This window comes from Vigna unguiculata, chromosome 1, assembly GCF_004118075.2.
Source record: "Vigna unguiculata cultivar IT97K-499-35 chromosome 1, ASM411807v1, whole genome shotgun sequence".
Lineage (NCBI taxonomy): Eukaryota > Viridiplantae > Streptophyta > Magnoliopsida > Fabales > Fabaceae > Vigna > Vigna unguiculata.
The window spans coordinates 25,806,490-25,820,809 of NC_040279.1; the positions used below are offsets into that span (position 1 = coordinate 25,806,490).

At 27.8% G+C, this 14,320-nt stretch overlaps 1 protein-coding gene across 1 annotated transcript; it reads right to left on the reverse strand.

Annotated features, from left to right (window-relative positions):
• Nucleotides 1-1,508: 1,508 nt before the first annotated feature.
• On the reverse strand, nucleotides 1,509-2,634 carry LOC114193549. The gene is made up of 3 exons (XM_028083394.1): nucleotides 2,388-2,634; nucleotides 2,243-2,295; nucleotides 1,509-1,961 (listed from the first exon to the last, which is right to left on the reverse strand). Exons 1-3 carry the CDS (start codon nucleotides 2,473-2,475, stop codon nucleotides 1,818-1,820), a joined length of 285 nt encoding a protein of 94 aa, XP_027939195.1. The 5' UTR covers nucleotides 2,476-2,634; the 3' UTR covers nucleotides 1,509-1,817.
• Nucleotides 2,635-14,320: the final 11,686 nt, after the last annotated feature.

A 14,320-nucleotide genomic window follows, 5' to 3' on the forward strand; every position in this document is an offset into this window, starting at 1 on the left:
TGAATCCTTAGCATCATATATGAAAATAGGATATTGTTTTCATCCTTACGGATATCTTTCCTTTAATTACTTAAAAAAATGAATCTATTATTTTATTTTTCATCAATATACCTATTTAAAAATTTTAAGACTAAAATATAATTTATCAATATCTAATCAAAAATTCAGAAACGTAATTACTAAAAAAAATCTATGTTAATTAAGTCACATTTTAAAAATAGTTATGAAAAAACATATAAAACATAACTTCTCTTTCTTAATTAAAAAAATAAATATATAAAAAACTCATAAAATGAAAAAATATTAAATATTAAACTAATATCCCATTATCAAAAGACAAACCCTAATTCAACAATTGAATCCTTAGCATCATATATGAAAATAGGATATTGTTTTCATCCTTACGGATATCTTTCCTTTAATTACTTAAAAAAATGAATCTATTATTTTATTTTTCATCAATATACCTATTTAAAAATTTTAAGACTAAAATATAATTTATCAATATCTAATCAAAAATTCAGAAACGTAATTACTAAAAAAAATCTATGTTAATTAAGTCACATTTTAAAAATAGTTATGAAAAAACATATAAAACATAACTTCTCTTTCTTAATTAAAAAAATAAATATATAAAAAACTCATAAAATGAAAAAATATTAAATATTAAACTAATATCCCATTATCAAAAGACAAAAGAAAGTTACATTTTTTATCTTAAAAAATAAAAAAAAAACTGAAAAACAAAAATAAATGTGTGTTTAACTTTCTAATCTTTTTTAAAACAAAAAATAATAATAAATAAATACAATAAGTTAAAACCTTAAAATGAGGGAGAATAAAAAAATATTTCAATAAATTTTATTATTTTTTATTATATTTAATTTAATTTAATTTTTTATTAACATTAAATATTATATTTTATAAAATAAATAAATATCAATATAAATAAAATTTTGGGGGCACGACCCCTAAGATCCGCCCTTGAGTACAATGAACATTTACATGAACATAAATATTTTATTTCATTAACATTTTCTATATGAGGTTATAGAAATTCTTAAATATTTATGTCTTCTATTTTCATAAAAAAATATACACTATGTATAGATCTATGTTTTAATAGTATGCAAAATAAAATATTTATTTTCAATAACCACACTAAAAATATTTTAGTTAATAAAGTTTAAAGATTTAACATTTCCAATGCACTAAATATAAAAAACTCCACCGTCTTATATTTTGTGGACTTCATATTTTAATTTCTCACATCTAATCAGTGGCAAGCAAAAGGCATGCACTGTTCCTTCCACCTTTAAATGTCCTTCACCCATTTTCTCTTGTTTTTTCTTTCTCCTCCATTCAAATAAATTCACACCATTTCCTTGTAGAATCAAATCAATACTTTATTAACCATTAATTAATTTGGTGCCTTTTTTTTTCCGGCTGGATAAGAGCAAAAAACTGAAATCTTGCAATTTTCTAATTCAAAAGTTTTGATATAAAGAGAAATAAATACCATTTATTAATCTCTCTATTTTACTATCTAAACAAGTTTGTGTACATGGAAAGTGTTTATTAAACTGCTGTTATAAGATAATTGGAATCTCTGCTACTATTTGCTTGAGCTCTAAAGTGTACAGATTGAGCCAAAGCAAAAACTAAAGACTTACACATTCTCCTGCACTAAAATATTGGGGATGAAGGAATATTCTATCAGCTAGCAACATTAATTAACAGTATTCAAAATCCCATGGAAGATTTTACAGCACTCATTCTCTTAGGCCTTAAAATCTGCACAGAGTTTATGCATTTGCTCAAGGTGTTCCTGGTGTCTTTGGATCATGTCTGTTGTTTGCTCCAGTCCCTGGATAATCATTATTTTCAAAATCAATCCTTCTCTCCATAAACTCTTCTGCCATATCAAACAAACCTTCTCCACTTCTCAGTTCCTCAACACCCTGAAACCATAGACTCAGAAATTGTATTTTCAGTTAGACCCCTTTGCTGCATGCAGATACAGGAACATCAGAAGGTGAAACTTGCAGACAGTGTTATAGCATTGGTGTTAATTTTCCATCAGAATATATAGTTTTGTTTTGTCAATCTGAGTAATAACATCACTGATTTGAAACTTCAAATCTGATTGAAGAATGATTAGAATACTTTGTACAAGTTTTAGACAATACTGAAAGGACAAGGATTAAATTAAGTTCATAAGGGTCTAAATTATTATAATAACCTTATCTGATGAAATTTGGGTTGAGAGGTTTTCTCTGTTTGGCAAAAGCCTTCCTGCAATCAGTGAAATTTCCACATAGCATTAAAATCAATTATGAAAATAAAAAAGTAAGACATAAAATTAATTATACAATTTTCATTCTTACTGGTTTGTACAGCAGCAGCAGAAGACATAACACATGAAAGGGCCAGAAGAAGGATAAGGAGAAATTGCAGAGGAGATTTAGGGTTCATGTTGAAGAAGAAGAAGAAGAGGGATCTGAAAGGTGACAAAGAAGGTAAGAGAGAGAAAGAAGAGTTGAAGAAGGTGAATTTTGTGAAATACTTGTGGAGATTGTGTTTATATGGAGGAGGGAATAACTCATTGAATATTTAATGAGAACCCAAGTACCATTGCTTGATCCAAAGTCAACCTAAACTTTAACAATTTCATTAATTATTGATTTTTCCAAAGCATTTTAAAATTAAATATTGTGGATGTGTTTCAACTCCCCTGTCCATCTACCATAATTAATGTGTGTGCCTTTCCCCACACATCACTTCTCTATATTTTGGGTTCTTTCTCTAAGATATCAGATTTTTTATCAGTAATTTTAAATCAAAATAATATTTTTAAATTAAGTATAACTTTGATTTTATATAAAGTCAAAGTTATTATAGTCTATTTTTACGCATCGTAAAAATAGCATAAGCTAATTTTTCTTCTTCTCATATGATATTGTACTATCGTTATTAAAAAAAATTATATTTTTTATCAATTTTATTTTGACTTTTTTTATGAAATACTTATACAATTTTTTATAAAATAAAATTTGTAAAAAATTGCTGTTAATTTTCTTATAAAATATTTCGTATAACATTTTTATAACAAATTTTATAGAAAATATTTACAAATTTTATAATTTTATAGAAAATAATTATTTATAAAAAATTAACTGTCAATTAGAAGTGTATTATAAAACAAACGTTTTTGTTCAGATGATATGTGGATAACAACAGTTTTGGATGGATTGAAAGTTGTTGCAAATTAAAAGCTGAATGTGCAACAGAAACCACTGGAGGAGTTCACGGGTGTTCATAGGTGTCGTGCAAATGAAGGATCAGTTTTGGAATTATTTTATTTTTCACCATGATATTCATACCAAATATTTATTGATTTTGTTAAGGAATGAATTTTTTTCCGGAAACTTTTTACGGTAAGATTTTTCTTTTAAACGATACCATATTTCAGGATAAAAACTTGCATCTTTGTTTTCCTTGGTTATTATTATATTGGCTTTCCCTATCACTAAGATATAAATGTTGGTAATAACGTGTCATATATATATATATATATATATATATATAGCTATTATTTAATTTAAATCAAATAATAAAGTGATCTGATTAAACTAAAATTTTGGTTGAAGGTATAAGTCATGAAAATAAAAATTGTGTAAAGACCATAAAATAATTTATAATTTTATGAGGGGTCAAATTAGAAATATTGAATCTTAAAGGGTCATAGTTCCCTTTCAAGAGCACACAGGAAGTAAGTTTATATTGCTGTGCCTTTCTCTCTATCCCCATCAAGAGAGAAAACAAAAAAAAATATAGGTGCTCTAAAGAGGGAAGGTCAGGTCAGAGGATCAACTGTGCTCTAACAGTAATCATTATGTCGAATTCAGGTACGCTTTCGCTTTCGCATCTGATTTATAGCATGTTCATGGGTATGAGATAGTATTTGTGATTGATCGCTGAAATCAATATTAGTGTGTATGGGATGATATTTGTGATTGATCGCTACAATCAATATTGGGATTACATATTAGAATTATAAGTTATAATCCTAATATTAATTTTAGTGATCAATCACAAATATTATCTCGTACCCATAAACATGTTGTAAATTGAATGCGAAAGCGTACCTGAATTTGACATAATAATAATACTGTTATGTTGATCGTCTGATCTTCCTTCTTTAGAGCACCTATATTACCTCTTGGGTTTTCTCTTCTGATGGGGATAGAGAGAAAGGTATATGAATAGAAACTTACATGTGTGCTCTTAGAAGGAGATCATGACCCTTTAAATAACATAATTAGGTTAATTACTTCAAGATTCAGTATTTCTAATTTGACCCCTTATCAAATTAGAAATTATTTTATGGTATTTACACGGTTTTTATTTCCATGACATATGCCTTTAGCCAAAATTTTAATTTAATCAGATCACTTTATTATTTGGCTTAAATTAAATAATGGCTCTAACATATTTAAATACGTATCATATATATGTATGACCCAATATTACCAACAATACATATTTGTTGTATTTCAAATGTATAAATATTTCATATAAAGTTTTAGAAAATTTGAATTACAATATAATTTGAAAAAAAAATATAATGTAGTTTTATATTTTATCCTATGTGCCGAATCCAAAATCCAATTCTACTACTTTTCAAAATAAAATTATTTTGTAACCAGAAATTTGTTCTTTGTCTAGTATTTAAACTTTCAAACAACTCTACAGCGTATATTATTAGACAGGGAGTGAATAATATTCCAATGCTTAAAATAATATTATTCTATTTTTACATAAAAGTGGAGTGCTAGCGGGATCTAAGACTTTAAATTAATAGGAGCAATTTAGTTTTCATTTATGATGCATCGAACCAATGATACTGAATTATTTATAATATTATTTTTTTTATGAACTTTTTCAGTTAGGAATTATTTTCAGGAGAAAAAGGAAGGTGTAGGGTTACACTTAACATGAGAAAGATAAATATGGAAGTGGTTTGTTGTAGCTTTTAGGAGAATCAATAAATGATTCTTTTAATTAAATTTTATAATTAGAAATTAGGAGAATCAATTTCAAATTTTAATTAGAAATTATTTCAATTTTTTAAATAAATAAGAGAAACAAAATTAGGGAGTGATCATAGGATTAGTGGAACAAAATATTTTTTCATATATTTGGTAATAATTTTAACAAAATGTGAGAGACATTTGTCCATGCTCAACTATATGTAGGTCCATCATTATTGGTGGGCAAATGAATTTCTTAAAAATAAACTGAAATTGTAATAAAAGATATAGCCAAGTTTGTATTTATAATTTTTTGAGTAATGTAAATAAAAGTATTGTTTTGTGCTTCATCTTGGCCTAAGGATAAAAGTTGGAAGGAATTGTGAGAGAGATTGTTGGTTCGTCTATTTTTACTAGTGCAGATTTGACATTTTACTTCGCCTTATAGGCCTCGGTTGCAGCTGAATCGAAACCTATAAAGAGGCGGTAGCATTTTTGCAATTTCGTCAGGTTTTTGGCCTCGGGTCTTTAAGGACCGAGGCAATAAAGGGAGCTTTATACCTCGGTTACAAATGAACCGAAGCATATAAGGCAGTCCAATTTTTAAATTTTCAAAAATGCCACCAGCATCAGGCTTTTGGCCTTGGTTGTTTAAGGACCGAGGCAATAAAGGGGGCTTTTGGCCTCAGTTATTAATTGAACTGAGGCCATAAAGTCTGTTAAAATTCTCAATTCGTGAACCCTAACTACTATTCATTGTCTCCCCAACTCTCTTATCTCTGCGTGAGATACTCCGCTCTACCACCATCACCACGCTCCGCCTCCGTCGCCGACCAGCATCCGCCGTCAATAGTCGTGCGTCGTCGCCTCTGTCGCGCTATCCAGGTTCACCGATTACAAATCACCTCCCGTTGCGGGTCAATTTGAAAACTCTGTGCGAACTTCGCTGCCACCACCACCACGCTCTGCCTGCGTCGCCGACCAGCATCCGCCATCAACCGTCGCACGTCGTCAATTAAATCTTTGTCCCTCGCTCTCGGTGAGTTCGAAAAATTGGTTTCCCTACGCGTTTTGTTTTTTTCTTTGCCATTTTGGTTCGATTATGTTGCTTTGATATTTCTTTCTATTATGAATTGTAATAATTTGAGTTTTGTGGTTTCATTTTTCATGATTAGGTACTCTTGCATTGTGGATTTTTGAATTCTCAATTGTGCATCTTCTTTGAATTTATTTTCTTCTCAGACATCATTGGCAATTACTTGTGGTTTCCCTAAGGGAGAACCTTGTTGTGTGGTTTTGCTCTTTGCACCGCCCTCCCCCAACCATCTTAGACAAGTGATATATTTGTAAGAAACCTCAATCTCAATCTTATGAATATGACATGTTATATAAAAATATCCTAACTTATTCCCTTTATCATAGTTCAATTATTGGACATAACATGTTGTTAGGGAGATCAACGACTAAGGTAAAATGTTTTGCATGGTGCTCCCTCCAGGTTTGATATTTCTATCCATATATTTATAATTGTTTGATTTGATTTTCTATCTTAATTAATATTAATGTTTTTGATATAATGTAGTGTAATAGACAAACGGGTTCATATGAGTTCGGTTACTATATAATGCAATGGATGACAACCATTGTGCGTGCTCGTATCACAACTAATTGGGAAATGGTAATATATATTTGAATTAAAATAATTACTTTGCAATATACTAAAGTTGTTTTTCTACATACTAACTTAAGTTAATGTTAATGTCTTATTTTGCAGACATTCAAGCGTCATGTGCCAGATCCCACGAAGTCCATAAACTTTGGTAGGATAGCATGTGCAAAGTTCATAATTCAAATGTACAATAGTATTGATTAGGACATATATATTTGGATTGTGAATATTCCAACTATCTTTTAAATGTTTTTGGATTGTGGATATTTGAGAAAATATTTTGTTATGGTTTGTGCTATTATGTGAAAAATATGCAGGTTTAAATGTGAGAATCACAATAAAACAGAAAATTTATTTTAAAAATAAAATAGCAAAATAGGCCTCGGTTCTTACCAAAACCGAGGCCAAAAGTGGGTATATGGATTCCAACTATCTTTTAAATGTTTTTGGATTGTGGATATTTGAGAAAATATTTTGTTATGGTTTGTGCTATTATGTGAAAAATATGCAGGTTTAAATGTGAGAATCACAATAAAACAGAAAATTTATTTTAAAAACAAAATAGCAAAATAGGCCTTGGTTCTTACCAAAACCGAGGCCAAAAGTGGGTATATGGCCTCGGTTCATACCGTAACCGAGGCCAAAGGTTCTGCGAAATTTTTTATTTAAAAAAAAATATTGAACACCTATGGCTTCGGTTCTCTCAGACCCGAGGCAGAAAATAGACTTTATGGCCTTAGGTGATAACCGAGGCCAAAAGGGGGTGTCTTTTGGGCTCGCCCCAATATGTCTCGGTTCTAAAACTAAGGCAAAATCACGAAAGTAACCGAGGCCAAAAGCCCTCATTGCACTGGTGTTCAGTGGTATTTGAGAGATATAATATTTGGTTTGAAAGATTTTAATAAAATGGTGAGAGAAATTATGAGTTTAATTGCTCTTGTGATTGAGTTATTTATATATATATATATATATATATATATATATATATATATATATTTCATTATGTTCAAGTAAATGTGATAATTGAAACATAGTTGTAGGTTGGTATATTGTACAAACTTTTTAAGTTAAAAGTCGGTTAAATTTGTGGCTACTTCATCTTAAAATTGTCATCCTTTTGACTTCACATGGTGTGGGTTACTAAGAGATTGTCGATAATTGGAAAAGATATTTTTTAGGGTTATATTGAATCCTATAGAGGTAAATTTTGTAGAGGAGATGGCATGTAAGTTTCATTTTTGTAACTCAAGAAAACAACATTAAAAAAATTGCAAAAATAGATAAAAAGTGGATTGGGAAAAGAGTATGGAGAAAACACACCTATGAAAAAAATTCTCAAAACATAAGTGCAAAGAAGATTCATCTTTTAAAAAAACTTTCCATGAGAAGAATCAAAACTTAAAGTGGCTTTCATAGTAAACATCCATTTCTTATTTCATATATTAACAAAACCAATTTATCATACAATATCATATAGATTTGGTCTATTATAGTATAATTGTCATGGGGATTGTAAGTAAACTTTTGATGACTTCTAAGATTTTTAAAATATTCAAAAGTGAATTTACATGTTGTTATGTTGGTTGTGTCTTGAGTCCCTGTGGTGAGTTTCATAAGCACATCATCTAAAAGTTATAAGTAGAACAATCATTTTAAAGTTGTAAGTTCAGATGAAAGAGTAAGTTTACTTTTTTTCGATGATATGATTGTTTGATCTAATTATCACACTCACATATAAAGAACATTAATTGATCAAAACTTATTATTATATTGTAGGATGTCTTGTAAAATATATTCTCATTAATGAAATAGAAGTGTCATTGAGTAGATTATTAAGATTAAAGTATCTTGATCAAATTCTCCATAATAACTTTACCATATAGATTTAACATCCTCTAAAATTACAATAATTATTTGGTTTAGTAACCTTTTTGGTTTTATTATTATGCTGGGTTTGTTTAATTTTGTCCCATTATTTTGAACATTTTTAATTTGATTCTATTTTCTTAAAATAAATCAGTATAGTTCTTTTTATCAAAAATGATATTACAATAATGACATATCACATGAAAGTCACTGATCAAAATTAACATTAATAAAATTATAATGTTTGAATATTTTTATTTTATAAGGAATAATATATCATCAATTAAAGTTAATTAATGACTAATACACTACCAAATAAAATCGATTTCTTATAAACATAAATATAATATCTAATTTTTTTATTTTTATTTTTACTTTTATGAGGACCGTTAGTATATATAATTTTAAAAGTTGTCAAGTAAAATTATTTAAGATATATTTAATTATACATGATGGTTGATTTTGTAAGAATTAATAATTTAATGCTCATGACTATTATTTAATAGCATACATTTTTTTTTAGAAAACAGTTAGAAAATATAAAAATGATCTAATCAAAATAGTTTATTTTATCGTAAGTAAAATGTACGCCTATTATGCAAATCTATACCAAAACTACTCTATTCAGCTTGAAGTTTCCACGTTGACGATACACATTTTCTTTTTTTACTCAGAAACCAAACAAGTTGTTAATAATTTTAAAAGAAAAAAAAACATCTAATGCATATATTAGCATGAAATATTTATATTTAATGAATAATTTTAAATTTGAATGTTGAATATTAAATTAAATTTCTATTCATTTTACATATAACGTTATTTAATTCGAGAGTAAATGTATTTTTGTTATTTTTTTTTACACAAAAATGTACCTTATATGTTAACAAGTTAGTTTTGCACATTACAAGTTCAAATATATATTAGTAATCCTGCACGAAGTGTAAGTGGATAAATAAAGTTATTTTGAATTTTATTCAATTAGATCTTAGACAAATTTTCTCATCATACTGTAATTGCGAAATTCAGAACAAATAAATAGATTACCTAATGCTAAAGAAACTGAGAAGTATAATAATATGCTAATATGACTTTACCTACATAACAAAATTTACTATTAAGTGACATTTATATAGCCAGCTGTATTTGACTAATGAATTTGTTTAAGAATAATATTGAAAAAAATATTAAGAAATTTGAATAAATAAGAGGATTAAATGAATCTTTTGAAAACATTAATGTTTCACAATAACTAAAGCGGTCAAAACATTCATCTCTAACTCACTACAGGTTAACCATGAGTTAATCCAACCCGACTCATTTATTGACAAGTAAAAAAAATTAAACATGATTCGACCCATCACGAAGGTGGATTAAATGAGTTGACTCATTTAATTAAAAAAATTATAATATTTTTCTTTGGTCACAAGAAAAGTAAATTATAATTTTGATTAAAATCTAAATAAACTTTAATACAATCCAAAATGTTTTTAAACTCCAAATACAAACAAAAATTATTAAAATACAAATTAATATTTAACAACAATTTACAAACAATTCAACACAAATGCAAAGCCCAACATAATAAAAAATAGTTGTATGAACCTTTATTTGTGGGTTGGTGAGTCAGCCTAGCTCACCCCAAGTTCAACTTGGGTTAGTTGGGTTCTTGATGAGTCAGATCGAAAATTAACCCTGACTGAAATTTGTAAAAAAATTTCAACCCAACCTAAACCCATGGTGGCCCAGGTTGTCCCATGGGTTCTAACTCATCTTCACAACTCTAATAATAAATGTTAGAATACCAATCACATTTGACAATTGTTACAATTAATTAAGGTTAAATTATGTATTTGGTTTCTATTTTCGTAGTAAAAGATCAATTTGGTCATTCTAATTTTTTTATCTCAATTTGGTCCCTGTTTTGGAAGATTTGATACAATCAAGTCCTTTCCATTAGTGGTACAGTAACAACGTTAAATGGGGTGCCACGTGTTAGTTCCTGGATTTTTTGAATTTATTTATTTATTTCTTGATTTTTTTGAATTATTTATTTATTTTAAAAAAAAATTAAAAATTTGTCATGTATCAAGCTGACATCATGCCACATGACAGTGACAGTGTGATGTCGCAGTGATAGTGACACGTGTCGCTATTATGTTATGTGTCATTTTCTCATTCTCAATTTGGTCCCTGTATTTTAATTTTTTTCTCAATTAAGTCATAATTTTTATAAAAATTTAACAATTTCGTCCCTTTTCAAATTGAAACAAAAATTAATTTTTATATAAATGTTATACAAATATTTTTATTAAATTTGATATTTTTATTCAAATTGATATTTTTATTATATATTTTTAACAAAACTAAGTTTATTTAAATTTGTGTTTCACATTCAACTTTACTTAAAATTGTTTTCAAATTTTATATTTATTTGTTTTCGATTTTTACATAAAGTAGTTAATTTTTTTTTAATTTATATAATTGTTATTTTTACACCAACTAAAACATTTGTATATAAATTATTGAACTTTACACATTTTAAAAATATACAATTATTTGAAATATAAATTCAAATAAAAAAACAATATTAAAGTATGATGTAATAAACTATCAATGTAATTTATGAATTTTTTTTATTGTTATTAGCATTATTTTCTATTAACTGTTGAAAAGGGGAGCTACTTCAACTCATATGAAGATGGTTTTGATGATGTCCAAGGCTACACTTCATGTGCATTACTAGTTTAGAATTAGTCCTGTTTTAGTTAGGCTATGCATTAGGCTGTTTGTATGAAATTATCATATGTAAATCAAGTCTGCATTAAGTTGTAATTAATCATCACACTCTTGCTTGTGCAATCATGAATTGATTAGTTGTTTAACTAATGGATTAGCTGTGAGTACTGCACTAAGGCAGTGAAAATACACTCACGATAATCGATTAGGTAAATTCCTAATCCATTAATGACAGTAGATAACTCTGTATAAAAGCTGTTTTCTGATATCTGTTTATGTCTGGAAAAAATTACAAATCACTGAAAAACATTATGAGAAACAGCCCTCTGAGATTCACAGAGTTCTTAAGCATTCTTGAAGATCATTCAAGTGAAGATTCAAGGAAATTGATGGTTGATTCTACCTTGATGGGTCTAGCTTGAATCTAGGAGCAAATTGACAAATATGCACAACAATAGGTCTATTTGTTTCTTGATTCTTTTGGATTGTATTTCTGATTATAGTTGCTTCATTGTGTGAAGTGTAGGCCTAGGTGCAATTGTGTGGATGCATTACTCCTAGGGGGAGTTCTTTATTGGTAGATCAAGTTCTTGGGTTTTAGGTTCTAGAATTATATAGGTGTTCTTGTAATTTTTGGATCCTAATTGTATTAGTGGAATCCTCCTAAGTGGGTTTACTTAGGAGAAGACTGGACATAGATTCTTTTTGAATCGAACCAGTATAAACTGTTGTGTCTTGGTTTTTCTCTTCTCTTACAATCTTTCTTAATTGCCTTAAACAGTCCATTAACACAAAACTGCGAAATTGATTAATTGTGTTATAAAACTTAAAGACTCTTTGAAGATTCAACTTAAACAAGTGAAAGACTCATTAATAAATTCAGATCCCTTTCTGGGTTGAGCTATTAGACAGATCTGTTTTTAACAATAACAACTTTAAAATAATTTTAAATAAAGTTCAATGTAAAATATAAATTTAGATAAACTTAATCTTGTTAAAAATATTTATTTTGAAATATCAATTTTGATAAAAAAGATTTGTGTACATTTATATAGAAATTTAATTTGGTTTCAATCTGGAGAGGAACAAAATTGCTCAATTTTTACAAAAGTTGGGACTAAATTGAGACAAAAATTAAAATATAGGGACTAAATCGAGAACAAGGACATGGCATTAATACTAACTGAAAATACTTGATTGCATCAAATTTCCCAAAATAGCGACCAAATTGAGATAAAAAAAATAGAGGGACCAAAGGCATAATTTAACCATTAATTAATGTGACTTTAATTAGAAGAATATTTTCGAAAACACTTTATAAGAAGCTTCTTATTTTCTTTTCTTTTCTTTTTCTCACTCTTCTCCGATCTGAAATGTCTTCAAATTCAGGTATCCTCCTAAAACGAGAAGGGAGTGTACCTGCAAAAGATACTTTGATGCTCAAGTCAAGAGTGTGGGTAAAGAAAGATAATAAATGATGTAATAATGAATAGATAATTAGTTACCTATTAGGTTTATACACTCTTACCTAATTGGATCTAGACCAAATAATTACCATAATTAATCTGCATAATTATCTTCAAAAATCTTACCTTTTTACTCCTTGCATTGTGATGAACACTATTGCAGCAAAGAGCTTTGACACTATTTTTTTTTTCTAGTATACTTGGGTTATATAACCGAAGCATATCTAGGCAAGGTAAAAAAGAGGGAGTTTAGACTTCAGTTCTCAATCGAAGCCTATACTTCAAAAATAGGGTTTGGTTGGTAAGACAATCGAAGCATAAAATAATTAAAAAAAAAACAATATGTTTTATCAAACATGAACAATAATGAGAGCGAAGCAAGAGAGAACAAGAATGAGAGAGACCATGACCAACTGCTCAAACACTAACCAACAACCAAGACAACAACAATGTTGTGGTGTCCCAATCGCAATAGATCAAGACAAACACAATCCTGCAATGTTGCAATGCCCCAAGGTGAAAATATGATGATGACCACCAAAATGCAACGGTAGCACCAAAGTGAGATAAAAAAACATTGTTAGGAGAAGGAAGAGAAAAACAAGAATGAAAGAAAGAGATAAACGTGAAACAAAAATGAAGATAAACGATAATGAAGACAAAAATGAACTTCAACAAAGGCTATGATGGAAGAAAACATGAAATTGCAACGATAGAGGAGAAGAATGCAGCGATAGTGTGTAACAAGACCTTTCACAGGTTGTAAAATTCACAAATTTATCCTATGCATATGAGTATATGCTTCAATTCTAGGTTAAACTGAAACCTATATCTAGAGTATAACTTCCAAATACAATGATATTTTTTAAATTATTTGCACAATTATAGATTTTGATTCTTTAAAGAACTGAAACTTATAGTTGTACAAATATTTTAAAAAATGTCACTACATTATTATAGATTTCGATTCTTTGAAGTTATTTTAGAACCGAAGTCATAATTGTGCAAATAATTTCAAAAATATTTCAAATATAAGTTTCATTTTTTCTTTAAACCGAAATCTATCATGCAAAGTTAAATTATATTTTTACCGTAGTGGAAATTGATATGATCTCGATCACTAAATGATAGGTGATATCAAGTGATGTTCTTTTCCTACTTCATCCTACCTACATGTATATAAAATATTGATCAAGAACTATTTGTATTATTCCAATCTTTTAATAAGAAAAACACCTTCAATGCTTTAATCAGTACCATTTAGATATTTATTGATAATTATAATGATCAATTTACATATTAATTTACAAAATTAAAAAATATTGATTACTAAAATAGTCACTATTATGAATAAAAAATTATAAATAATCATTAAATTGATTTCTAAAATTAGCTATCATAATTTTGATTATAAAAAAAATTAGTCACTGAAAAATAATTACCTAAATTTTGATGATTAAAATAAATTAGTTTATAAATTATTTTTTAATTAATTAATAATTAATTATAATTTTTATTTATAATAACTATTTTAATAATCAATAATTTTT

Excerpts from the sequence above, each read along its gene's own strand:
- LOC114193549 (XM_028083394.1), bottom strand. The coding sequence starts at position 2,475 with ATGAACCCTAAATCTCCTCTGCAATTTCTCCTTATCCTTCTTCTGGCC. Across the intron at positions 2,296-2,387 it reads TGCTGCTGCTGTACAAACCA|GAAGGCTTTTGCCAAACAGA; the intron begins GTAAGAATGAAA and ends CACTGATTGCAG. Across the intron at positions 1,962-2,242 it reads CCCAAATTTCATCAGATAAG|GGTGTTGAGGAACTGAGAAG; the intron begins GTTATTATAATA and ends CTATGGTTTCAG.